General features: G+C 39.3%; 1 protein-coding gene across 2 annotated transcripts; it reads left to right on the top strand.

The window, feature by feature from the left end:
- The first annotated feature begins 8753 nt into the window (after positions 1 to 8753).
- Positions 8754 to 26332, top strand: LOC138195263 (carbohydrate sulfotransferase 15-like). 2 transcript variants are annotated; one of them, XM_069144525.1, is made up of 8 exons: positions 8754 to 8768; positions 17906 to 18527; positions 19377 to 19716; positions 21625 to 21768; positions 22731 to 22887; positions 23111 to 23267; positions 25625 to 25772; positions 25923 to 26332. In XM_069144525.1, exons 2-8 carry the CDS (start codon positions 18063 to 18065, stop codon positions 26111 to 26113), a joined length of 1602 nt encoding a protein of 533 aa, XP_069000626.1. In that variant the 5' UTR covers positions 8754 to 8768; positions 17906 to 18062; the 3' UTR covers positions 26114 to 26332. The 2 variants fall into 2 exon arrangements, with proteins under 2 accessions (XP_069000626.1, XP_069000625.1); XM_069144524.1 differs by lacking the exon at positions 8754 to 8768 and having other exon boundaries at positions 17112 to 18527.
- The last annotated feature ends 782 nt before the right edge of the window (positions 26333 to 27114 follow it).

The raw sequence follows: 27114 nt of genomic DNA, 5'->3' as shown, positions 1-27114 counted from the left end.
CGACGGTGGCTGGTAGGCAATTTCCCCCTCACATCAGTTTGATGGTTCCAGGGCTGACAAGCTTCCTTCAATTAGATGGAATTTCATCACTTGTCAAAACCTTGAAATTTGTCAACCTGTTGCTGAGGTGCTGGTTTTAGTGTAGCTGAGCTTTTTAGTTTTTCTCCAGGTTCCCCCCCCCCCCCCCCCAGTTTTATATGCACATGCCTTCGCACTTGCTTACAAACCCACACAACACACACATTCATACAAATTTGGTATCCTTCTTTTTAGACATGCCTGTTCTGACTGGTGCATACGAATGTCCCCCCTCTGGTTCAGTGATATTTATCATTCCAACAATGCCTGGCATGCAGCTGCAGAATTTGACAGTTTTGATCAATACTCTGGAAAATCCAGCATAAAGAACCCATCCCGTATTTTAGCTTGAGGCAACTGTTATATGACAATGTGATGAATAATTTTCCAAGGTATTTGAAGGGGGGGGGTCATTTGGGTCTGGGGGAAGAGGGCGCGTTTAAAATTCATGTTGGAGAATGTGCTGGGACAAGGTCAGATGTTAATGGTAACATTGCTTTAATGCCTGTACGCCTGTGTGTACGCGTGTGTGTACGCGTGTGTGTACGCATGCATTTGTGTATTGGATAGGGAGAAAATTCCATCGACAGCCTCTGTTCGCTGTACTTATCTTGTGCAGAGAAACGAGTGGGAGGCTTGAATAAATAAAATGTAGCTGAGGGTTTCCTGGTATGCGCGTGTGCTATCTTCAGCTGTGGTGGTCCAAAGGGACTGATATCCTATCCACAGAGGCTCACAGGTCAGAACGGTTGGTGCGGTTGGGAGGGCGAAAAGAGATACAGGAGGAAATAAAGACAGGCAGAAATTTCCAGGCAGAACATTGTGGTAGGGTTTTATAAGGATATATGGCAAGTTTCTAATTCCCTCTAATAATTTGACAAAACAACCACGTTATCTTCATGTTTGATTTATGATTATATACTCATACATTATTTAGCCGTTAGTCCTTGTTAAAGCTCCAAGAAAATAGGCTTTAATGGCATTTTCATCCTAAAGGTCAAGTAAATATCTAAAACCTCTTAAACCGTAATATTAACATTGACACATTATCATTTTGTTGCGTTGCTCAAGGCTCCACATTTTGCACTATAGTAGCTAACTTTGTCTGCGATAGCTTACAGTGGGTTTATGAGGTTCCTTGTTGAAAACAACTACCTGCTGAAAATGATGTAGATTAAAGCAGTTTATCGCTCCAAGTCTACTATTTCACATGAAAGTGGTGCGATCGATTGTCAAGAGAAAAACATTGATTAAAGCAACTTGAAGTATAAAGGACCTCAAAGGACGTGTGCTAATTACGCAACGTTGGGATTAACACGGCGGGCACGGCTACATTTAAATACAGCGTGAAAGTAAGTAAAATTAACGAATAACCCCACATTCACTTTCTGGCTTCATCCCAGGATTCAACAGCGACTCAAAAGTCTTCCTCAGCAAATGGATTTTACTTGGTTGTCAAGGTAACAGCTGTGTTGTCATCATGACCTTGACAATGACACCTCAGCAAACTCCATTTGGCAAGCAGAACTGCGAAAACTCATAAGAGGACCCCGAGTTACGTTTTTTGTTTGTTATTTCTAACAATAAAAACAGCTCATCACACCCATAATTCACAAAGCAACACAACTCTTGAACCACACACTGGTCTACATGCAGAGCAGCTTTAAAGGCAGCAGTAAGGAATCAACAGATTGCTTTATAAGCCACAGTAGTTCAGATATTTGCACCTACACGCACAATAATACCACTGCATATTTGCTTTATACTGCTTTTTTCTCTGAGTAAAGTATGTGGGCTGTGGAGCCCTGTTTTGTGAACTCTGATGATTTTTTTTTTTTTTATAAAACACCGAGTTCATTCATTTGAACATTAGAGAATATTTTGGAAAAGCAAATTTAACAGACACAAGATTATGTCGCTTAAAAATGAAAATTTCCCTCTTGGCTCTTTATCTTGAGTATCTGAACAGTGTGTCTAATTGGAGAGCAACCTTCCCCAAATCACTGAGAAAGTGCACTAATGAAGACAGCCCCAGGTTTTTCTATTAATGTTTAACTGCAGCCAGTTCTCCGTGAGCTTGTGTAAATTTTATTATAATCATGCAGTAGAATCGCACTGGTTTTTAAACATCTGTAAATTTGTTGGGAACATTGCTGTCTTGCTGTGAGTAATATAGTGGGCCAAGAAAAAGAGAATGGCATAAAAAGCAAATGCTGGTCCAAGAGAGTTTGCAGACATCCTGCTTTTGCTTAAAGTTTTGCTTGACATCTTTCTTAGATGTTTTGTATTTCAGCTGCATTCACAGACGCAGCAGGGACCCGGGCAGCAGGAGATAAAAACTGATTTCTGCTGTGCCAAGCGGCAGTCAGTTGGCAGACGGAGCCGACTTGTAATGGTCTTTTAATCAGCTGTAGAAAGTGAAAGTCAGGCTGAGGTTTAAAGGGGGATGGGTCCTCCTGAGGTTTAGGGCTAAACCATTTGGGAATTCAGACGTGAGCTATACTGTACCGTCTCATCTCCAGGTCAGTTCAATGACAAACCAAAGAAGTCATAAAAACCTAAATCAGCCCATTACAGAGAACAGGAGTCACTGAACGCCATCACATTTCTTATATTACATAAAGAATATTTACATTATGATTGTAACACGAGCTGCTAAACTATTTAAAGGCTTGCAGATAAAACGCAAATTCCCTGACTGAGTAGACAGCTACTGTGCTTGAGACGTAAAAGAATGCCAAATGCTCGACAGTCCAAAAGCTCCCTTCTGTTTGCCTGCAGTCTGTCATCATTTTAGCTGTCTTCTCCAGCTGTTACCAATCATTAGGAAAAAAATGTAATGAAAATAAATTCCAAAGTGTTAAAAGTAAGTAAGTATCCTCTTTTCTGTATCCATAATTAAATCAGAGTTTCCATTTGGTGTAACAAATCCTTTTTTGACTGGATTTTGTCCTCGGATTTGCCTCGGGGAGAAGAATGTGGGAGAAAGTCAATATTTTTGTCTCATTCCATCTGGTTTTGCCTTCGCTTATTGATTTGTTCCTTCTATGATGAACAATGTGGGTTTTGATAAAGCAATTTCTATACAGAAGTGAGAAAGTTTCCTGCGAGGGACATCAAATTCAAAGTGGCAAAACAGTTAAGGGAGCCCAAAAAAGTTCAGTGTGAGACTTCAAGATTAATCTCAGTTCAGGGGAAATATTTGGACAACTTCCCAGTTAGGGTTTTGCTCAAGACAGTCCGGAAATGGCACGCCAGTGTGAGCGATGTCTTCGATAAATCTGTGGCAGGCGATCCTGTTTAAGCTGGTGCATCTTCTCCTTTCCCCTCACAAATCTTTTGACTTCATGTGTTCTAATCTTTGCATACGGGCCAACGCAGACACGCTGATGTGATTACAAGACCATTGGCACAGAAATCAGGCAGCGGATGAAAACCGATTTTCCAGGGAAAAGGCTTGTGATTTAATCGCGAGAAAGATGAGGGGGGATTCCACATCCTTGAATCAACTTGAACTCCAAGTTGAATTCCACTAAAGCTGACATGAGTGTGTTTCCCATCATTACTCTATAGAGGAGGCTATTAATGATCCTCATAACCCTGAGTCTTCAGTATAAAATCATTCTACTTTGTGATCAGCTTAGACCAGGTATTATTAGCTAAATCCTCGGATGAACGTCAAAAAGAAAAAGAGTTCTACCATAAATTTGGGTCCAGTTTGCTGGCCGTTGGGTCTAATACACACAATATCACCCGTCACTTTTATGCCTGTAATATTCAAATATATCTACTGCTGAAACCCGACACTACGCCTCTGCATATACTTTGATAAATTGCTTGGCAGATGTTCAAACCTGCCTCTCGCTAACGTTTTTCAGCCTTAATGAAGATAAAGCACAGTTTTTTGTGCTCAGTCTGTCTCGCCTACCGGCAGTGTCACTTCATAGTATTTCTCTTGTCTTGGGTTAATGGTAACATATGTAAAAAAAATTTGGTGTTATATATGGTTCTTCATATAAATTAGACCTGCTGATCAAATATGTTGTCAAAGCCAGCTTCTTTCAGCTTATAGTTTTAGCTCATGTCAAGTCCTTCCTTTCCTTGAAAGACCTGTAAAAGGCCACTTGTGATTTTATTACTTCCAGGCTAGAATATGGCAGTACTTTGTATGTTAGAATGGGCCTTAATAATACGTTTCATTTCATTTAATGTCTGTCCTTAATTTCTTCTTTTTGTATTTTGGTGGCCTAATTTGTTTGAATTGTGTCTGAAGTTGTGCAGCAATATGGTCAACATTATGTAGTATCTATGACATCAATTTAGTTTGAGGCCTCATGTTAAAGTTTTCAGTGAGGCTACATAAAAATGAAACAAAAAAAAATATGAGTATTGGTCAATAATCGGGATCTTCCTCTCATTGACGGTCTCTGTTTAACATTCACTTCATCTCTCCTGTTTCAAAACACTGCAGCTTCACCAGATGTGTTGTTTCACTGATATGATGCATTCAAAGGTCAGCCATGCTAATAACACAGAGGAGGACCGAGTGCTGCTAATTGCAGTCTGTCTCAAAGTCAAAGACCCATAGTGCAGGAAGAGAGCCCCACACACACACACACACACACACACACACACACACACACACACACACACACACACACACACACACACACACACACACACACACACACACCACTATCATTACAGGACATTATCTCACTACGACTGCTGGGTGAACTAATGGTATTCTCATGAAATCTGTTGCTGCCGTTGGATTTGGAAAAGAGTTTCAACAGTCTGTCTGCCCCTCACCTCTGTTTACTGATGAAATGTGAATGCATCTGTGCTGCATAGTAAACACTCCAAGGTGAGTTGACGTCTTTATATTTGACTCATAAACTTAATGCTGGATGGAAGCAGTCTGCAGAGAAGAAAATTTCAGCTTTAATGAGCTTTTCTTCCCTTCAAGGATTTCCAATAACGGTCTAAAAAAAAAAAAAAAACTTCCTCACCTTCTGGAGAATTTCTGCAGTGCTTTGAAGAATGTGTCAACTTTCCAGAGAGTAAAGAGGATGCTTTCAGGTTTGTGTTGTGTAATTTGGTGGATTCCACAATGTATGAGAATGCATGTGTTCAGATGTACTTCATATACATTTTAGGAGTGTGTTTGAATAATAGGGAAATACTGGGTAAGTGTAATCAATGAAGACACTGTAATATGAAGTCATATAATGCTTAACATGTCAATGATACAAAATTAAATGCATTCCTATGAAGTTCAAAATAAAAGTAAAATACTGCAAGCAAAGGATGACAAAGGCACAATTCCTAGTTCAAAAACCTGCCATAAGAGGATGGCATTTTTAGGAAACGGTTGCAAATTTAGAAAACTAGTCATTTAGGGAGTAACACTGTTATGCATTTGGAGCAAGCAAAGACCTATAGGGACATCACCTGTTTTGAACCCAAGGACAATACGCCCGACCATCGAAAGCAGAAACCTGACTGCACCTCAGGCCTGTCAATCAAATAGATTCCCGCTTTTTGAGATAGACCTAAAAAAAAAAAAAAACGAGGAAGGAGTGACTTTAGTGAATGACACCATAATGACTTATGGAAAATATTTAATGACTTTGTAATTCATGAGAGAAGTTGAATGGGAGTCTATGGAGCCGGGGATTTTTTTTTGGAGCCAACCCATAGTGGCACTCGGTAGTATTCAGTTTAAGGTATTTCCATGTTGGCCTAATTTTTTACACCCAGAAGCTACGTCCACTTTTATATACATTCTATAATTTGGAGTCATGTTTGTATTCACCTGGCAAACTTAAATCCAATATGTGCTGTCTTTTAGCTCTGCATTTGGTCCCTACCAACTGTTAAAATGTTTGGCTTTTTAAATGCTGAATGATGAACTGTATTCGCCATGTAGTCCCCGAATATGTCTGTCTGCATTTTGGGGTTGTGCAGTGAGTGTTTAGAACTGTTTTGTTCAGTGTGGCCAAAAATGGTGCCAAAAGAATGAGGACAGTGAACTACAACAGTAACGTTGGGGTCATGTAGTTAAACACTGAGCTCAAACTGATCCAAAGTAAAATATCTCAACAAGTACAAAATTTAGAAACTCTGCGTTACAGTCAAACCGGCCCGTTCTTTAGAGTCACTCTGCTAGTGTCTAAAAATACTTAAGACTAACTCTTTACAATACTGATGACATCACTTATAGGTGTGTTTGAATACGAGTATAACAATCAACATTAATCACTTCTGACTGTTTCAAACGGATCAAAACGGATTCAGTGATTGCAGAACTGCTGAACTCCATTCATACACGGCTTGTGAATCTCCATGAGATGTGAATAAATCACAATCAATTTAACAGGAAGTAACAGCAATTAGACTCACACTCTCATGCATATGGATATTCTCTAAAGGGGAGGCAGTTTATTCAAAGGGGACTTTATCTTCTCATAGCAGCGTTAGTTTCTCAGGGCACGCTTTTACTTGTCAGAAATGAACCATCTTACCTCTTTAAAGTTGCAACCGGTGGGAGGTCCAAAGATAAACATCGTAGCGTCACTTCATTTCTCTCATTTTTCCTGTTTACCCCCCCGCATGAAACAGATGTCATGACGAATGGTAAGGGAGTTGGCTCTCGACAAGAGAATTAATTTCCTTCCTGTAAAGAAGAGGAAACACGTATTGACTTGAGAAGGCTCTATCTTGTGTGATATACAGTTTACTGAAAGGTTTTAATTTAATCATGAGAGTTTTTCAAAAGTAAATGGAGTTTTACATTTTAGGTAAATACATTAAAACACAAAATGGCAGCTTCTAGCAGAATCAAAGAAAACTGGTTTTGTTTCATTGTGTACCAAGATTAGAGACGCAGATGGAGGAACGCAATCAATAGATCAGAAAATATAAGCCATGTTTTGTTTTAAGCAAATAACACGTCAGTGATCTTACACTCAGTTCCCAGTGTATTAGGTACACATATTTAAAACAAATGCAGAGTAATCTAACAGCTCTGAAATACATTTTACCTCCATGCCTCCAACTCACTAAAAGCACAAACTACATCCTCCAGTATGACCATATAGTTAAATCAACACCTCTCTGAACCACACTACTGCCAAAATAGACATTATTTTTTGGCAAAGTGTACCGAAGAAAATGCTGAATAGATGCACAGCAGTGTTCAGAATATGGTTATCTTTACATGACACATGTCTGTCCTGCTATTTCTGAGAAATGTGAAACACTGTTCACTGCGGTTAAAGTAGATGAGGCAGGTTGGGAGACAATTAGGTAATTTTCTTGAGAGAAAAGTGTAAAACAAAACACCCTCAGAACTTTTACTCATGGATAAATTTCATAAATGTGGTCTGTTTTTACACAAAAAAAAAAGATGATTACCATTCTCCCATATTTGTGTGGATCTGCAGATCAGTTTTGTTTCATTGGAGCTTGTGGTTTTATCATCAGACCCACTGACTCCCACTCAACCAGAGTGAGTCATGACAACTAATGAAAAAATAATTAAAAAAAAAAAATCATAAGAACATTATGACCTCGGTTAAAGACCAATCATGATCACCTGTCCTGCACATGGCAGCTATTCCGGTAACAATAAAATAGATATTATATAACCGTGAAATGTCCCTGATTGCACAATATTACTGCCAGTTTTCCATAACAACAGGTTATCCTCGAGAGTAAAGCATAAAAACACATCAAATGAAAGTTTGTGAACGTTACACTTTTGAAGCTCACCTTCAAAAAGATACCTATCCCCCAAATTGCTTTGTTGTTTTGTGTCAATATCCTTTCATCTTCTTTTTCAAAATGGACAAGTGGTGAGCGTCCAACAGAGATTAAATAATAATATGGATTATATCAGTGAGTAGCCTACTACCAGACATGTCCGGTCTGTCCATGAAACTACTGACCGCTGGAGTTTCGTGAGGGCGTACTGCCTATTAAAACTTTGTCTTAAACACGATGCTACAGCTTTAATTAAAAAAAAAAAAAAAAAAAAAAAAAAAAAAAATAATAATAAAAAAAAGGTTTTCCAACAGTAAATCAGTAACACGTGATGCATTTAGTGTCAGTTTGATCCAGGCTACCTAGATCGTTAATGCTTTACTTTCATCAAGTGTGTTTCTCGAATTAGGACAACTTTTAAAAGGAACTAATTAGGTGTACTATTTTCCATTTTGTTTGTCAATACAGCGACCAATAGGAGATCCTGTATCCAGAACCCTAAAGTTGGCAAAAAAAAATAAATAAGCCGATATATTCTGATTTGGTCTTCGAGATATGCTGTTCATCATCACCGCACGTCAGACCTAATTAATAAAGGTATTTCGAGGTTAAGATGTACTGGATCTGCTGCTGGTGTTTCCTGCGCTGCTCCTCCCCTTTCTCTTCTCTCTCTTCACTGTTGCGCGCAGGAGAGCCGAGTCTGATGAAGACTCCGGAAAGTCTCGCCTTTCCGTGACCAAACCTGTCCGGCGGCTGTCAACATGAACACAGTTGATCCTGAGGATACTCCAACTGACCGTTTACTTCTCTTGACGTTTCATAGAGACACCTGCCGAGTCCCGTTGACTGCCTTTCCTGGTGGTTGCAGTGCGTCGTGAGCGGCTGCACCAGCGACGCTTGGGATAAACCGACTCAACTCCAATGTGGGTATCTTTGTTCAACTAGAGAATTACTGACAAAAAGATTGAGGGGAAGATGATGATGTTTTTGTTCGATCATTTAATAGTTAATTAACCTGATACTAAACATTGTTTTAATTCACCTAAAATCATTTTAACAGGAATGGTTTGGTAATCTAGTCGGACAACTTGAAAATAGGGCGGTATAACTGTGATTAGACAGCTCCTATATGCTATAATAGGCTACACTAAACTGAAACAGTAGAAAATACAGTGACAACACTGCATACAAACTGTTTAAGTGTCCGAAAATGAGCTATAATGTCCCTCAAAGTTAAGTTTGAGTCAAGGCTATGCAATGTTTAAAACTAACTGTCCTGCTGGTTAAATTGTCTGCCTCACTGAACAGCTGCAGAATATCTCTGTATCACCTCTCTGGGGGGTTGAGGATTCTTGGTGCACTAGAAGCTGAATCCGAAACAGGACAAGGCAAAGATGAAATGTAAACATTTGTATACATGCTCCCAAAGTCAGGCGCTTATCTTGTAATTATTAATATGTTTATAGTAACATAACAAACCAGAGTTCTTTGTCGACATCTATTTGAGATCTCTGGCAAATTCCTCTAACTATGGGTTTTCTCATGCATCCAAGTAAACAAGCCATTAGGAGACTTGTGCATTTGGATTTCCAGCTCATCGCTGAGGTTTTGGTTTAAAGTCTGCAGTGAGATCTGTTCATGTGTGAGATGTATATCCCTGCATGACATTTAGTTTCTTTGCCTCCCAGTTCCAGGCTATTAAAGCGGCTGCAGCTCTGTTCAGAGTGCAGAGCGTGAGGTCCCGACAGGTAGGCAGATGACCTTTGGACAAACCCGCCTCTGTGGACCCTTAGTGCAGCTCTTAAATCAGTAAAGTTGCATTTTATTGTTTAATTTGAAGGGGACAGATTTGGATCTCAACAAGGAGGAGATGGATGTAGTGTCGGTATACAAGTTGTAGCACCTCTTCACAACCCCATAACTCTGAGCTAAATCCCTTCACGGCTGCTGCACCCAGCCCTGCAGTCTGCCTGGTCTGCTGTGCAGGAAGGTTTTAGGTTGCCCCCCGAATTTGCGGAACACATGTCTGGAGCTGCCGAGATGTCAAAGCCATGCTTCTTTTGGCAAGGGCCAGTGTTCGAAGGCTTAGGTAATGCCAGAAGTATGAGAGGGGAGAGTGAGCGACTTGTATCGTATTAGATTGTTTAGACTGGATTCTGGGGGTCCACCACAAATGGTAGAAAATGGTTCTGTAACAGAGCATTAGGAATGTGGGAGGACTACATGATACTGAAGTGTTTTGGCAACATCTCAGGGTTTCTATTTCAAGAGTTGGTAGTTTTTAACCCAAGATGACAACAAGCCTTAGTAATGCACAATTGGCTTCGTGTTATTTCCAACAAGAGAACCGTTTTTGAGAGGATGATTCAGCGTAGTCAAACTTCTATCTGCATCTGTCACTCCTTTATTGTTCTGCTCTTGCTGTTGAGTAATTTTCCTGATGGATGAGATTTTTTCACAGGGATTTTTCTTTGACTTTTCCATCTGATGAGGTGTTGTTTGAACACTATTTTTTGCAGTCGTGGCGGAGAGATTTTCACTTCACTGCAGTTGATTTGAAAAAGTACTGTCCTTCGCTCCCTTAGATCTGAGCTGGTTGGTTGAATTTGTGTTACAACAAAACAAAAACAACATGGAAGAAGTAAAATTACTCAAATGTATCCATTCTGATGCATTTAATGAACTTGGCTATTCAGTGCATATTTTAAGGCACACTGTAGCGTGAGTAATCTGCCATAACCTTGGTTACTATGAAGTCAATTAAATTGTATTTTTTTTGCTTAAGCACAAAATTAGCAGCATACACACTGTGGCCCTAAATCCAGTCCGAGTCACCAGCCAAGACAAATGTGTTCTGCAATGTATAACAGCATAATAATGTGGGATCAGGTAGTGCTCCAAGTATAATGTCGTCGCATAAGTCATGAGTCATTTCAAAGATATAATTATGCTCATGACACATAATAATTACAGTTGAAAGATAAAGGGTTAAATATTAGTATTTTCCACAGGTATGAACTTTTTATTTGAAGTATGTTGAGAGTGTCAAAAGATTTTGGTTCACAAGAGTTAAATAATAATAAAAAAATTCCAACTAATACAATCAAGCTGCTGCATGTCTTGTTCCAACATTTTGTGTATGCAGACGGTATTAACAGCACTGTCCTCATACACAGTCAACAGCAGTTAAAGGCAGATGAACAGCGCCAACAGGTTCTGTCTTCACGCGTATTTCTTCAGAATAATCAACAGATAAAGGTGAGGTCACAACTCAAGAAGAGACATGTCGGATTCAATGAGAACACAAAGCCTCTGTTACAAAATCTTCTGCTTCTTCTGTTATTCAGGTGAATCAACAGGAGTAATTGGATCAGGCAGAATAATTACTCTGCTTAGGTTTCACTGTGATTAAACTACAATTAAGAATTTTTTTTTAACTTAAATTTGAACTCTAGGAATAAACAGAATTGGGTTAAACTGAAACTTTAATTGAACCCTTTGAAACAGGTTTATTAGTGATGGGTATGGAAATACACTGCAGACTGGTCTCTGTTAACAGTGAGGAGCCAACAGGTCCTTTAATCTGTTCTCTGATATAACCTGTAGGGGCAGCTTTACAGAGATGAGATGTTAAAAGTCATCAAATACATCACCCTGTTATGGACAGTGCTGTAGTCAAGTTTTGCTTAGGTTGAGGAAAAGATCTGTTTTTTGTTAAGATTAGGACTTTACTAAAGTTAGAGGACCTTTGTCAACAATATACATGTGGCCACTGTTAGTTTGGCTCCACCTGCCTATCGCTCATAGCTTCAGTCTTTGTTGTGATGATAGTCTGGAAACCCTGTTTGCATTAAGGCTTATTCAGCCACTCTAGCGGGAGGACCAATCAGTGACCAGTGGGGGACCAAGTGGTTAATGAAGTCGAGCGTTTGTTTCGAAATTTAGTTCAAATAAGTGCGGCAGTGGTGGAGCTAGATTAAGTGAGTTGTAGCAACACCAACAAATACTGAGCAAATACTGCAAGTCATTTACTGACAGGATGTTGTGCAATGCTCACATTGAGAGAGGCTTGGTGAGTTTTGCTGCACAACCTACGTCACATGAAGGTCAATGCCGATTGGTCAAAGGCTGCTCCAATAGTTTCAGAATTAATACGATGTCAATACTAATTAGGATGTAACAAATGGAAACAATCCCTAATGGAGTGTGGCCAAACCCTATCTATTCACAATGAATTTCGGTCTGGTACCAGGCTGGGTCAGTGTTATGGAACAGTAAAAAAAAAAAAAAAAAAAAAGTTTCAAACAGGAAACAAACAGTTCAGTGTTTTGTTGACCCATCCATCCACCCACCCTGACCTCCTCCCTGTGTGGACTGTTTGGCTCTATAACAAGGTCACTTCACCTCCCTCCTTTCTTTCCGCTATAATTACAACAGACACAACAGAAATTTGTCACTTGAACACAAACACGTGTTGATGATTGATGCTGTCTCACATGACTGCACTTAACAATAATGATAACAATAACGTAACCGGTGGTAAGGTTTGTCATACCTCTTTTTGTATAAAAGACTGTCCTTTGGGAGGAGAATGCCTCCAACCTTCTTTGCTTTCGGTCTAAAAGTGGTATAATACACACACACACTCCCCAAAACCTGGAAAGCTGTGAAAGCTTGATTTTTTTTCTTTGGTATTTGATGAGCACTTATCATTAGCAGGCACAGGCCACCATCTTGATGCAAGGCTTTTGCTTTCCAGTTCTCTCAGTTCAGAGGCTGACATCCTGCCTCTATTTTGACCTCCAGAACCTGTTTTAGTTTTTTTTTCTGTGCAATGAGAAATTAATACTAACATTTCAGGTCATCCAAAGGAAAAGTGGTGCAGATAAGATTGCAAAACTGTTTACAACCTGCCTGAAGAGCTGAACACTTTTTTCTTGCCCTTTCACAGCTTAAGGGTCACATCCCAGAGCTCAACAATCAATATAATGCTCTCAGTCAATAGATGCAATGGCCAGACCTCTGAAAATAAGTCCTAAATTGTAATAAACAGGAATTACCCGTTATAAGTGACAAAGACTGGACTGCCCACCCAGACTGACCTCAGATCCTCCATCTGTCTTCAGCACTGCACACTCTTCCTCCTTGCACTCATTAAACAGTAGGTAATGTTTCAGATGTTCTATATTTACTATCAATGTCACATTGGTTTTAAAGTTCTGCTGAAGCAAACCATGTGTTGCCATAAAAAAAAAACACATGCATGCAGATATATACACCGACATGCGTCTACAAATGCAAAATTTAACTGAAGACCACATCTGCACTCCAGATGTCAAGGTATGCTGTGGTGAAATAAGCAGTTTAATTCTCTCTTTTTTTTTTTAGCATGCGTCTGTTTTGTTTAGACTGTACTATTGTTTCAACAGCCTGCTTATTTAACAGATTAAGGAGTCAAATTCCTGTGAGGGCAAAATCATTCGCAAGTGACAGAAAATCAACCCGCTCCTTTTCTTGTCTTTCGGTGGGAAGTGAATAGGAAAGAGAGAAACAGTCCAGCACGATGAGGTGGATTAAGCCCGTTTCCTGAATATTTGTGCTCTCAGGGCATTTTTAGATTTCCTGCAAAGATTTCAGCCATAATCTGACTGTGAAAAGGGGCCCAGAAAGAAACAAACCTCATATCAGAGTACCTCCCAGCAGGAAGTAATTGTTATTTTCTTTCCTTCAAATTACTTTGACTTTTGACTTCTTTTTCATCTGTATAGAGAAAGTTGTATTATCCCCAGTTTGGTATCCCATCCATCTTTGTTTGACTTCCTGGTCAGCAGTCTTATTTCCTTTTGTGGCATCAGACTGTTCTTGTGCCTCCCATTTCCCCACTGTTGGGATTCAGCCAAGTTCCAGTCACAGAGTGTACTGTAAGGTCAGGATGTGTTTACACAGTTATAAACATGGAGACGTGATTAAAATATGTTTCAGGAGAGGCGAGAATATTTGAGTGTGCCGAGTGCCGGCTCTTGGAACGGCTCTCTTACTGATTTTGTGGTCACAGACGGTCCTCTTGTCTTAACATTCGGTTAAGCTCTATTGGATACACTCATATTACTGATGTCATACAGAGCCATACATCTGCAAACAGCATGCTGCAGTTTTGTCTGTGTAGGAGCTCTGTGGGAATGCTGATTATCATTTGCTGTTGGTGTTTTTGCAGCACAAAATGAGTTGTGTCTGATTGGCATTGAGGGTTGATGGAGATGGAAAAATGAGAGGATGCAAGATGGGGAAGCAGTGTCTAATGTGTGTACAAGTGTGCATAGTATATATTTGCATGTTTGCAGGGTTTTACACTCCTGGTCCTAATGACCAAACCTGCACCAAATGCAACACCTGAAACAAATTTGTATGATGATTATAGCTTGAGAGAAATAATTGTTCACTTTTTCCCAATTTAACAGCTGTGCAAGGTTAGAAAATAATCATCCATTTGTCTATTTTACAGCCACAAGTTATAGAGTGGACCTGCATCACTAATAACATGTTTTTACATATTACCTAAAAAAAAGAAAAAAAAGAATCACAATTGCCTTTATGAGTAAACTTCAAACTGAGGGTAAAGCAGTATCATTTCCAAAGTGAAGAAACTCATTTCTTCTCTGCTGAAATATTTCAACACCGAATACATAGAAAAGATCATCAATCCTCTGGGGTCCATGAATGTCCCAGCCAGCAGGAAATCTCGTCTGCTGGTGTTGCAATATAATGATTTGGTCCAAAGTGTGGAACGGTCTGTACAACTATGACCAGAAACCTGCTGCCATAGCTACTTTGTTGTGCTGTTGTGCTAAGGAGAACATGTTAGCATGATAACTTGCGATCCTAAGATGTGGACATGTTAAACACTTAGTATTGTCATTTTGAGAGTTTTAGCATGCAGACGCTAGCATTTAGCTCAAAGGGCTTTAGTAGTCTCACTAGCATTTCTGCACTTCTTATGCAAGTCACACTACATGAGTGTAGCTCTGATTTTTCAATTGCAAAAAGTTTTTGGAGATTAGCACCAAAAGCCCCAGATAAGAGACAAATATAGTTCAGTTTTACTTCAAAAAATGTGCCTCTTCAATGCAGTCTCGCACATGGTATTATATCATTTTTGATTTAGATAATCTGATAAATTCACAGTGTAAACAATCGGGACACTTTACAAACAAGATGAGTAATAACCCAGTCTGGCTTCAATTCCAGAGGCGTCTTGACATTTTGTGCACTTAGGACAACAAAGGCATCAAATGCAATGATGAATGCAGGTTTTTATTTTGAGTCATCAGGATTTTGATGGTGGGGTTTCACCACAGTCAATCCCACCTGCTGTTAGCTTCCTGCCATAGATCGATTTTTAGACCAGAGGTCTAAAGGCTGTCTCTACTGCTCGTTCTCACACTGTTTTTCTCATATCTGCTGCTTCACTCCTCCACTCTCTGCTTTACCCTTGACTCTCACGGTCCTCTTTATGCTGTCACATTTCCTAATCTCTCTCTTCTCTCACACTTTGAAAGTTTGCCCTAACCAGACATGAATCTTTCAATGGAATAATAGATTATTAGATCTGGGGAACAGAGATGATAACAGTTACCTATGTTTGTAGAAATAAAGATGTGCAGAGGCATGAAAAAAATTAGACTAGGGAACAGTAGAATTCATTAATATAACACTTTTCAAAACACAGATAGAAAGAATGTTACACGTCATTAAAAAGCATAAAAACAACTCGGTATCAGAAGCACCATTCACTTATACCTTCAACTATTAACTACCGTATCAGAGTTGCATTTAGCGAGTGCCGTCATTGGCGTTTTAAATAGCTCACCTGTGTCTACTAATATTTCATTAAATGAGGCCCATAACACTTCCAGAGGGATCAAAAATATGTTATTTTCCCAATCCAGCAGCAACACACGCAGACTTGCAGATATCGACATCCATTCCTGTTAAGTCTGCAAGGGCTCAGAGCTGTCCCATTATGAAATCAGCAAGAGTGCGAGGACTTTCTTTTTTCACTTCTGAGCCCCTTGGTGCACATATTCATCAAATGGGTACTGATGCGGACTTTGCTTGAGCAACCCATGATTTATAGGATTGTTGCACATTTAAACAGGGATAAACTGAAGAGAGTGTGCATCAAAGAAAGAAAAAAAGGAGATCGCCAGAACACATTTTCATGTACAAAGGCCACACTCTAGCACTGTTTGTGTGAATTGAGTACCCTGCAATAATTTGACTTGGGATTTCTGAATTGAGAGAGTTGGGAAACTCCCTAGAAACAATCTAAAATATTTTCAATTTCAAAGCAGCAGATGCTAGAATATCTTCTGTTCTTAGGTATTTGTCAAACTACAAAAACACTGGATTCTACACGTCCCATAATGCAGCTTGGCAAGTGTTGTTCATTCAACTCTTCCCGTCTAAATGCCGACTTCATTCAAACTCTGTACCACCAGTCTGCAATGCAGGCTTTCTCTTAACACTTTGTAAGCCCAGGTTGACATAATCAAAATTTTATTGATTTGGAAAAGCTCCCTCCCGAAGACATGACTGAATAGATTTTACAGGCTGCACAGCAATCCTCCAACTGAGAAAACAGAATGCCATTGGTGGAGTGCCCCTTTAAAGTGGTCTTACCACTGCATTGCCATTTGACTGTTTTGCATATAAACAAAGCATTAATAACAAAATTGCACTGCTTGAAACACTTGAGTTTTGGCCTTGCGATCCCAGAAGTACTCTTACTCAACAGAACCAATAATCTGACAACCTCTTCAGGTGTCGATCTAGTTCACAGCATGACTCATTGGATTTGGTGTTAGTGTTGACACAACAAGGATAAGCGTGCTTTACAGTTATGATTGACCTGCTAGTAACTTCTGTGTGTAGCTGCACTATCTCTGCAATAAAGCCACTTTTCAACTGCCGGTATTGGCGCTACACTGCTTTTGGTACTATGCTGGTACCAGATACTTTTCTTGATTTCGTTTCCAATTGCAATTGGTGCAATTGTTCCCCGTCAGTGTACATTGCTACAATAGCGATACCATGTGAAACTATCATCACATCCTCAATGCAAAACACACACACACTTGAGAGTTCTCTCGTTTACTTACAGTGGTCAAATATTTTTGCTGGACTTGTTTTATTGGTTTAATTACTTGCTGGGAACAAAATCAAGCTCTGAGGTGGAAGCGCCTTTCTTTATACTCCTTTAATGCACCTTTAATAATGTAAGCGTGAACAGGTTGACTTGCATAATGTTATTGCGGCTGCATTTTAACAGGCCCTGTTGTGCAGCAAGGAAAATAAACTGTAAATTGTCCTTTGGTAGAACTGGTGCAGGATTTCATTCCCTGTTCTGGTGGGACTGTTAAATCTCACAAGCTCAGCAACAATAGAAAAAGAAAAACGCTTTGGCCCAAGCAAGTGTCAGAGAAGTGATTTTATTAGCACACCACCCTTGAAATAATAATGCCTACTTTTTGTTCATTCATGTAGTGTGAAAAGAAAGCATAATGCGTGCACTTGCCATACTACGTGTGCACCTGTATCAATACTTAACTTGGTTCTCTGTGAAAAAAAACTGTGCTCATGAAAAGAACACTTCCATGTTAACAAAACAAAGCTCTCTGTGGGCTTTTAACTCTCAGAGAATAACTGTGTGTTTTTGGTTTTGAATTATAGAGTAACTATTATTCTGACCTTGAAGGTCTCTTGGTAGAGCTTGTCTTTGCATGCACTGTAGATCCCTCACCACAAAGCAAGGGATCTCCATACAGCAGACCACACACATTTTGCAGCTGACCTCAAACCTTTTCAAGGTGAATCCTCTTATAGAAGGGAGTATAGTTTGATACCCCAGAGAGGCTACAAAGTTCCATCAAATACACCAATATTACACACCACTTTCCTTGGTATTATGAGAGACGACTGAAATACTTCAAAGGAAACTTCGCTGCTGCTCTTTGGGTGAAAAGCCGCATGTCGTGTTTTAACAACTGTTTCTCTTTTACAGAAGGCCCTATGGAAGACTGCGGAATGCGTTAGAAATGAAGACAAATGATGACCTGGAGGTTCATAACGCAACCTCCTGTAGGTGAAACCTGAACTTTATTTTGGGGGATAATTTCCTGGCTCCATTTTCTACATGACGACTTTGCTTCCATGTCAGTATGTCACAATCAGACTGCAAATATGGGATCAACCCCCAGACAGACCACAGTTACAGCCTCCACAGCTTGCCTATGGCTGAAAACTATGGGAAAAGGTCTACCGGGACGCTTTTTGACTTCCGCCACACAAACTTTCCTGAAAACCAGGACGTCAAGTGCGTCCCCTTGTTGTTTTTAACCAACCTGCAGCGCATCTCTAAAGTCAAAGTGGTTAGTTTCCTCCTGGGTTTGACGCTGACGTTCCTCATCATGGCTTCCTATATTTTGATGTGGGACAAGAAGGGACTTTTGTTCACTTCCTCACCCTATCAGCTCAGACCTGTGGTCAGCACAGCAGCAGCAAAGGTTTCTACTAAAAATAATTTAATAGACATGAAACTGCTGGTGAAGATCATCAGCTCCAAACAGGAATACACACCCAGGAAGGTGCCTGATGAAAAGGACGTCGTCGAAACAGACTCCCGTGTAAGTCAATGGAAATATGATCCGACTCATTTTTGCTATACATTATGGCAAACATACACGCGCAAGTAATAATTCAGTCTACACTTAAAAATATTTGTACTTGACCACTGTGATTTCTTTATTTTTTTGTTGACAAAAGTGAATCGCTCACACTGATAAATAACAAGTGACTTATAATCAACCCTGTAGTAAATGCCTGTTTGGTGAAACTCGTAATGACCAGTCTTTGCTTGCCACACTCTGACTAAGGGCTGCAAAGGGTTTACTGACCGCTGTTACTATGTGCTAATGCAGTTCACCTGTGTTTAGTGTATGTTCTCATCATATGTTTCCATACAACACATCCTTTTGCAGCATTTTTGGAAAGAGCATCAGCAATTCGGGTAGTTACACTGTAAATCACAATTACAAAAGTCAAAAACAGAAGAGAGTCAACAAGATGAATACCAATTATTAGTATGGATATCTTACCAAAAGCAAGAAAAAAAAAAGATGTCACTAGCAGTTGTACATAAAGGGCAAGTACAGTAGGTGATGATACATCAGTCGAAAAGCTGCAAAATTATATCACATGGCTTTAAAATATGGATGTTGTGATAGGGTTCATGTCACTTGAACTTGATGTAAATTACATAAATTAAAAGGTGAAAAAAAAGCTGCTTTTCACTGAGAAAAGGCCACCTTTACACCCATTTAGGATGACTTCTGCCATAAAAGCTGCAAGATTAGCAAAGATGACATTTCACCCCTGAGAATCATGATTTACCAAAAGGTTGCAGAGTATTATTTATTATCTTTGTCATTTTTCCATTACTGTGTTGCCTAATTTCATTTTGTTCCTCTCTGCAGATGTTCTCAGTAATTCCTCGCCGCTTCTTGCCCGGCATCAAGAGCCCCTGCTGGTATGAAGAGTTCTCCAGTGAACTCGGCACAGATCCATACAGGAGAAACCTCTTCACTCTGCGCTCAAAGACTTTCAAGACCGTGTGTGACCACCTGAGGACGAGCTTCCACCGGCACTTACACCACAGAAATGGCAAACACTTTCGCTTGCGCTGTTTGCCGTATTTCTATATCATTGGCCAGCCAAAGTGTGGCACAACAGACTTGTTTCACAGACTGCTGCTGCATCCAGAGGTCCAATTCAACACCATGAAGGAGCCGCACTGGTGGACCAGGAAACGCTTTGGTGAGTTATTAGGAAATTTATAGCATCTTAAAATTGCTTTGAGAACGCTTGTGGAGGCAAAATGATGGATTAAAGGGTCATTTCAGGTGATAATCGAACGCAGACAAAGGGCAAACAGATGGTACAAAATATGCTGTGATGTCCACAGTAGTGCATTATACATAATCATATGTTTGTGGCATCGCTGTCCTGTGAGAACCATGGACCTAAAAAACAAAATTATTATTATTATTTTTTTTAAATCAACCAGCTCAGAAAACATCTCTTTTTCAGCTTTATGATGGTGCATTTTTCAACTAATCCAAGTGGGTTTTTAAATCATGTTTAACTAAAGTAGAAGGATTTCCTAAACCCATAAAGGAACATTTAATCCTTCAGTTCGTCAGAAAAATTCAACTTAAATATCACCAAATTTGGAGATATACATGTTTTTACTGGACCCAAAGGGTATGTGAATTGTAATGTGAAAAACAACTACTGACTAAACCTGTCAGACAAATGTAGTGAAGTAGAAAATACAACATTTCTCTGAAATGGAGTGGAAATTTAAAGTAGCATTAAATGGAAAGTAAAGTAAAAGTGCTTTAAATATGTATTTAAGTACAGTACTTGGGTCAATTTGCTTAGTTTCACCACAGCCTTTTTAAAAATAATGAACAGATACAAGATAGGGTTAAGTATGGAACCGTTTCTTGACTGCGGAAAGTAACTTCATGGAAGCTGTGTGGTCACTTCGAGGTTGCCAGGTAACCAGAAGAAACTGCAGGAAGTCACTAACCATGGCTAAAAATTATCCCGCAACAACATTCATTACAACCACCTCATTAAAGCACAACTTGTATTCACACTTGAGTTTTTGTACATATTAAATATATAACCTGTATTGTGTTAATTTGTGAGTTTAAGCTGCAGGCTTTACAATTGTGACAAAAGTTTCCCGAGACAGTTTCAACAAAAATAAAATGGTCATAATAGTAGTTACAAATCATCCAACTTTCTGCAAGAAATTGAATAAGCATATTTCCCAAAATGTCAAAACACTCCTTCAACAGGACATTAAGCCTCACTCCTCATTGCTTATACCGCATGAACTACAGCAAAAATGCAAGCAGTTGACTCAGTTGCCAATTTATATCAACATGCTTCTCATAAGCAATAAAGCAACCAGTCCTTATTATATATTTTTGGAGGTGATGACTCCCAAAAGTACCGCAAGGTCTCCTACTCCAAGGTCTCTTTCCAATCATCCCATTTGAACTTTCACAAATTGTATGATCGAGTCCATATTTCTGCTCTCCGGTTGTGAATTTACTTTCAGTCTTGGCAGAATGATGTTCTTCTGCACCAAACATAGAACTGTGATTCAGAATTCAGGACCAGAATTCATAGCGACGATTTCTAGCAGAAGTACGAAAAATGTCCCAACGTAGTAATAAACTGCGAAGCTAAAACGCAAACTGAAGCCGAGCTACGACTGCTGACTGTAACACAAGACCTGCTGCAGCTGCTTCACAATTAAAGGCCTCATTAATTCTCTTCCCTGGAGAGCTTTTACTGTAAGCCTCCAACAGGAAGTGCTGTATATTATATATGTAAATCACTGCAACACCTTCAGTCAGTAATACATAATAAATACATTAAGCAGTTCTGATGTTTTTAAGAAAATATTGCGCAAGTTCTGTATTGTATATATTGTTTGTGCTTCCAACTACTGTACAAAATGAAGTCAAATTATTTTCATATTGATGTGGAGGACTTAAAACTCTACTGATTATTCTCCAGTGGAGGTAAAAATAACATGTTGAGTGTGTTCTCAAAGTGTACACAATTCATGAAATAAATTTGACGGAAAAGCAGTCTATAAATGAGTATATAATGAGTGTTATTTTGTTGTACTGCGGGGTGCAGGCTACATCCGTTTTAAAGATGGCTTCCAGGAAAGTTTCCCTGTGGAAGATTACCTGGATCTGTTTGACTTGGCCGCTCACAACATACAGGAGGGAATCAGTGGAAATTCATCTGGAGACCACCGCGCAGGGCAGCTCATAACAGGTGAGCACATGTGAAAGTGTTTGCGTGTGTTCGTGTGGGTGGGGATGATTTGGTATTGTTAGCGTCCATTGTGCAGCCGATGGAAGAATCTTTTGCCTTTGTACTTTTTTATTTTGTATCTTCTGAGAGACTTTGAACAGCCAAACAATCGGACCCTGACCACGATTCAAATATCTCGTCTCTTTTGTCTCTTTTTCCTTTATTGTCGGGCCTCGTTCAGTTTCAGTGGATTTCCCACAAACGGCTCTCACCTCAGAATCACCACGGTGCTCATGAGAAGAGCCGGAGGGGAATACGACTCACATTATTTGTGATATTTTGTGGTCTGAAATGGACAGCGCGGTGTCTTTAGAAGTCTACACAGAAACTCAAACGCCTCCGGGCACTGTCACAACTGCCTTCATTCACTCTTCATTCTGTTACATGTTGTGATTCAAAGTTTGATTGGTTGAAAACTTCATCTGACCGAGAGACAGTGGGGAAGAGATTACTCACGTTCAATAGAAAAATAACATGCTTTGAAGTAGTATTGCAGTAAGGTAGGTGCTATTGATTTTTTTGAAGGGCAATCAGCACCAAGTTTATATTAAATATTACATTTAACATTTGTTTTCTACAGTCGCTTCTTTGAAAACATGAAGCAATATCTTTTTTGTTGAATCGGGTTTGCATGCTGAAATAAAAAAGTCATTTGGATTTTGTGTGCATAAACTCACGACAATAGCGTATTTTTTAAATCTAAAAAGTTAGAACTAATACTTGCAAAGATGTTCAGGTATAGATTTACGTAGCATGATGCTCACAGTTAAAGAAGGTGTTTATTAGCGACATCTCTTGCATATTTTGGTCCTAAAATTCAGCTCAACCATTCCACATTACGCTCAGGTATCTGCACTACTTGTTGCATTTTACATGAACTGTTGTTACCCACAGTGATACTAAGACTGTCAATGTCTTCACAGGTGAAGCCAGTGCATCCACAATGTGGGACAACCAAGCCTGGAGCTATCTCCACAGTTACAGGGAGGAGACAGAGCCACCCTTCCTGGCCCAGGACTTCATCCACACAGTCCAACCTGGTGCCAAAATCATCATCATGCTCAGAGATCCAGTCGAGAGGTACAAAGAAATTAATGTCCACATCTGCTTGTACAGACAATGTTGTGATTTTCTGTAGTTAAACAAATTCTAACAGCTTTGATTGCTTTTAAAAGGGCTTTCCTGTGATCTGCCTTTGCTGCAGAACATATTTGTTTTGAATAAGAATTCCTACTGTCCCATCCAGCAAAATGTCTTTTCCTACTTCCAACTGGCTAAAAACTGTGTTGTACTCCGTTGCCAGGCTTTACTCCGACTACTTGTACTTTAAGATGGCCAACAAGTCAGCCGAGGACTTCCATCAGAAGGTCATAGAGTCTGTGCAGTTGTTTCAGTCCTGTCTGTTTGAGAAGTCCCTCCGTTCCTGTGTCTACAACACCAGCCTCTCCAACGTCATGCCGGTCAGTTGAAAAGATATTCTCACTTTTAACTACCCAAGTATAATTACAGTTTTAATTTTTTTAAATGAATTTCTACCCGCCTTCACTTGTAAACAAATTCCGATTCAAACTGTATTGATCCCAAAAAGGGCAGTTCATTTGCAGCTTACCTAGTCCTACACACAATTTTAAAACTGGCACGCAAGTAGTATAGTCATATGTCAGGTGCAACAGAACAACATATTAATGTCAATGCAAGGAAAGAGCAGCATTATCTAACCATAGTCAATAGAATTTGAAATGCACACTGACAGCATTTAGTAGCCTGACAGCAGAATAGATAAAAGACAGAGTTGTGATTTGTTCTACTACATTGAAGTGATTCTCACTCTGCTGGGAAAATATGACCAACTTGCTGCCCAGACTCACTGCAGACCCTTCAGCATGCAGTATATCCTATCACGCAGGCTCTCTCAGGAGTAAGCCGTGTTATGACTTCCGTCTGTCGGTCACTCCTAATCACAACATGTAGGTGACAACACTGTTATCTTGGGAGATTTACTGCAGTAAAAGCAGCAATCAGCTCAGCCTGAAACCACTGGAAGAGAAACACAATCCGTCTCGGACAAAAATGTGCAGAAAAACAACGTCAGATCCTTTTTTTACTCGAATCTTCTGTTACGGATGAGATGGAGATGAGGGTCTGTTAAGTCACTCTACTGTGAATCAAGGCACAGTAACAGCGTTTTGGCAGGAGGTGATGAACTGTGGCGCCCTCCTGAGGACTTTGTGAATCTGGATTAAATCCTAACCTGTCTCACTTCATTTTAAAATTCAACAAACAGCAATCATGAATTCACTGCCATGAAGACAACTTTAAAGTCACTAAATTATGAGTATGAACATATAGGTGACATTACTTTGTTTTACAATTTGAAGTATTTGCTTGCTCTATTCATAGAGTATTGTCCATCATATCCTGAGCTGGTTTGTTTCAAACTGTGACAGCTGTTTCAGTCAAAACAGTTTGTTTGTGTTTGGCAGTAACTGTTATGATTTTTTTTTTTTTTTGGAAACATATTCCCTTTACTTTGCCAACAATTTTGCAGATTCTTTATGGTCTAACCTTGACACAGTTTTTGTATCAGTTTTGAAGCTTGAGAGTCTGAGCACAACACACAAAAAAAGAAAGGAGTTTAGGGCATTATTTTTGTTGATTAATGCACAAATGATTTGGTCTTTTTCAACCCAGTGAACAGTTTTCTCATCCATCCATTATCTATACCCGCTTATCCTGAACAGGGTCAAGGGCAATGTCAATGCATTGTTTTGTCATGTTGCTTTAAAATCTCATGTATCAAAGTATCCTTTGCAGTCCTCTTTTACAGTGGACAAATTCTTCTAACTGCGATTTAATCTGTTATCATTGTTGTACAGAGCTTTGTCATTGTTTAGTTACTTTAAAGTGGAAAAGTATGGCTTGATAGAGTCTATATTTTAATCATTGGCTGAAAACCACCTATCCAAATTCACAGCATGTATATATGGGTCTGACTATTGTCTATAGGAAATTGTTGGCAGTTGTTGCCTCCTAGTGGAGCAGCTTTAACCAAACAGTATGTGCCAAAACTCCATCGCTGCAACTACATTGAGAAAAAAAAAAATGCTTGTCTTCAACATAAGTCACTACCAACACTAGACACTGATTGGTCTGCCCTTCATAGTGGGTATGAGAACGTGAATGCAAGCAGGGTGTCCAGACTGTAATCACTGCAAAGAAAACTGAAGCTGTGAGCCAGGCTAACGAACCCCATGACAAAAAACAAAACCAACATGTTAGTGCATTATATTTTTTCCTACCCCGTCTGTGGCACTCAACTTAAAGCCTGTTCTTTCAACTGAAGATGTAAATATTGAAGATACTTTTATTATATAAAAAGGATACATTATTTCCTAAACAAGCTGGCTGTTTTTTTGTGTGCAATTATCAACAACAGTAGGATGGTGTGTGTGTGTGTGTGTGTGTGTGTCTCAAAACGAACTAGAATGTTCAACATAATAAAGGAAAATGTCACAGTGCTGCAGCGTGGCTCATTGGTGCATTTTTTTTAAACAGTCTGTGGCACAGATGAACAAGCTACATCAGGCTCTTGATGTATGTTTCTATTTATTAGACTCGTTTACAAAAAAATACCAGCTGTGTCCTGAGGTTTACATTATTTTATCTACCATTTGTGTTGTCTTTGACAAAACAACCTCACAACAAGCCATTTAAAGACCGTTCGTTCATGATTAATTGATAGCCGAGATTGAAAGTTTACTCTAATCTCCACAAGAGACCCATCATGTTGATTTGTTTTGACATTTTCCCCAAACAGGTGAGACTAAATCTGGGGATGTACATCGTCTTCTTACTGGACTGGCTGACAGTTATCCACAGGGAGCAGATTCTAGTTCTTCGACTGGAGGACTATGCTGCCAACCTCAAAGTCACAATCAAGAAAGTCTTTGATTTTCTCAGTGTGGGTAAGTGTCCAAAAAGATGACATTCTCTTTGTACATTAAAAAGATGACATTCTCTTTGTACGTTCATATCTTTTAAATACTGAAAAGAGCCTGTATCTTCCCGGCTGTGTATTTACCTGGTTACTTTTGCCTTGACTTACCATTTTGCAGGTCCTCTGTCGGAGCAGGTGGAGGCAGCAGTGTCCAAACGGCCCATGTCCAACACTCGGCGGACAGCAGACAGGAATCTTGGTCCCATGCTTCCGGCCACCAGAGACCTCCTCAGCAAATTTCACCAGCCCTTCAACCACAAACTGGCCGGAGTGCTGAACAACAAGGCCTACCTCTGGAGTGACACCTGAAGGGAAGACAGCATAAAGGATGTGAAAAATCAGGATATGACGCAAAAAGCAGGAAGGACTACAGAAATTAATCTACAATAGAAAAACTCAGTTGTGTATTGAATTATATGAAGCTCTGAATACGTGTATGGGTCTTATTTGCGATATTTATTTACTTTTGAAAGAATGTGAGTGACTCATCAAGATCATAATAGAATAAACTTTGCGTTTTAATTTCAAGCCTCATTGTGTTGAAAAAACCATTTTATTGCAGTGAGTTCACAAAATGCTCCATTACAATCAATTCATTAATCTACACCACTGAAAAAAGATTTAATTTATGACTCAAAAAGCTGGAGTGAACAGCATGTGGTAATGATATCGTGATTTTAACATGGTTTTTAGATTGAGAAACCTCTCCTGTCCCATTTTTTATTTCTCCTAAATAATAGCTGGAAAGAGACACACAACAGTATTTGTACTTGTAACATTAGAGGTCAGAGAGTCTAAGAGAAAGTCAGCAGTCCACTGACACTCCCTTAATGACAGGGATAAATGTTATTTTAAGGACTATTGTGTGATTTTGAAAATCTTGTAGCACTGGTTTGTGCAGAGAGTCCAGCTGAGATATTTCAAAGCCGCCACTTGGTGGATTAAAAGCTCTTAAACCTCAGTCAGTCAGTACAAACTGTTCAAACTGAAATACTAGTGGAAAAATTCTAACCTATCAATTACTTATCAAACAATAATGCAAAACATCTTCAGACTATTGTTTGCCTGAAGCATAAACTGACTTTGGGTTTTGACCCAGCAGACTGAACATGCAGTTTACATGCAGAAAATTTAATTTTCTGCATGTAAAATACATGAAATACAGACAGTGTGGAATAAAGTTTATAACAACCTTAAAGCTACTGTAGGGGATATTAAAGGGGCATGTGGATGGTAAATTGTTAAAATCATAAAAATAGCAGCAGAGAGCAAATTGTTTTTACATAGAAGTTAGACATCATGTTCATATT

Source organism: Embiotoca jacksoni, unplaced genomic scaffold (genome assembly GCF_022577435.1).
Source record: "Embiotoca jacksoni isolate LCO1_2020_lvr unplaced genomic scaffold, fEmbJac1.0.p SCAF_12, whole genome shotgun sequence".
NCBI classification, from domain to species: Eukaryota; Metazoa; Chordata; class Actinopteri; family Embiotocidae; genus Embiotoca; species Embiotoca jacksoni.
Note: the sequence above shows the minus strand (reverse complement) of the source record. Positions and strands in the feature narration are given on the sequence as shown.

Excerpts from the sequence above, each read along its gene's own strand:
- LOC138195263 (XM_069144525.1), top strand. The coding sequence starts at position 18,063 with ATGTCACAATCAGACTGCAAATATGGGATCAACCCCCAGACAGACCAC. Across the intron at positions 21,769-22,730 it reads CGCAGGGCAGCTCATAACAG|GTGAAGCCAGTGCATCCACA; the intron begins GTGAGCACATGT and ends ATGTCTTCACAG. Across the intron at positions 23,268-25,624 it reads GCCTCTCCAACGTCATGCCG|GTGAGACTAAATCTGGGGAT; the intron begins GTCAGTTGAAAA and ends TTCCCCAAACAG.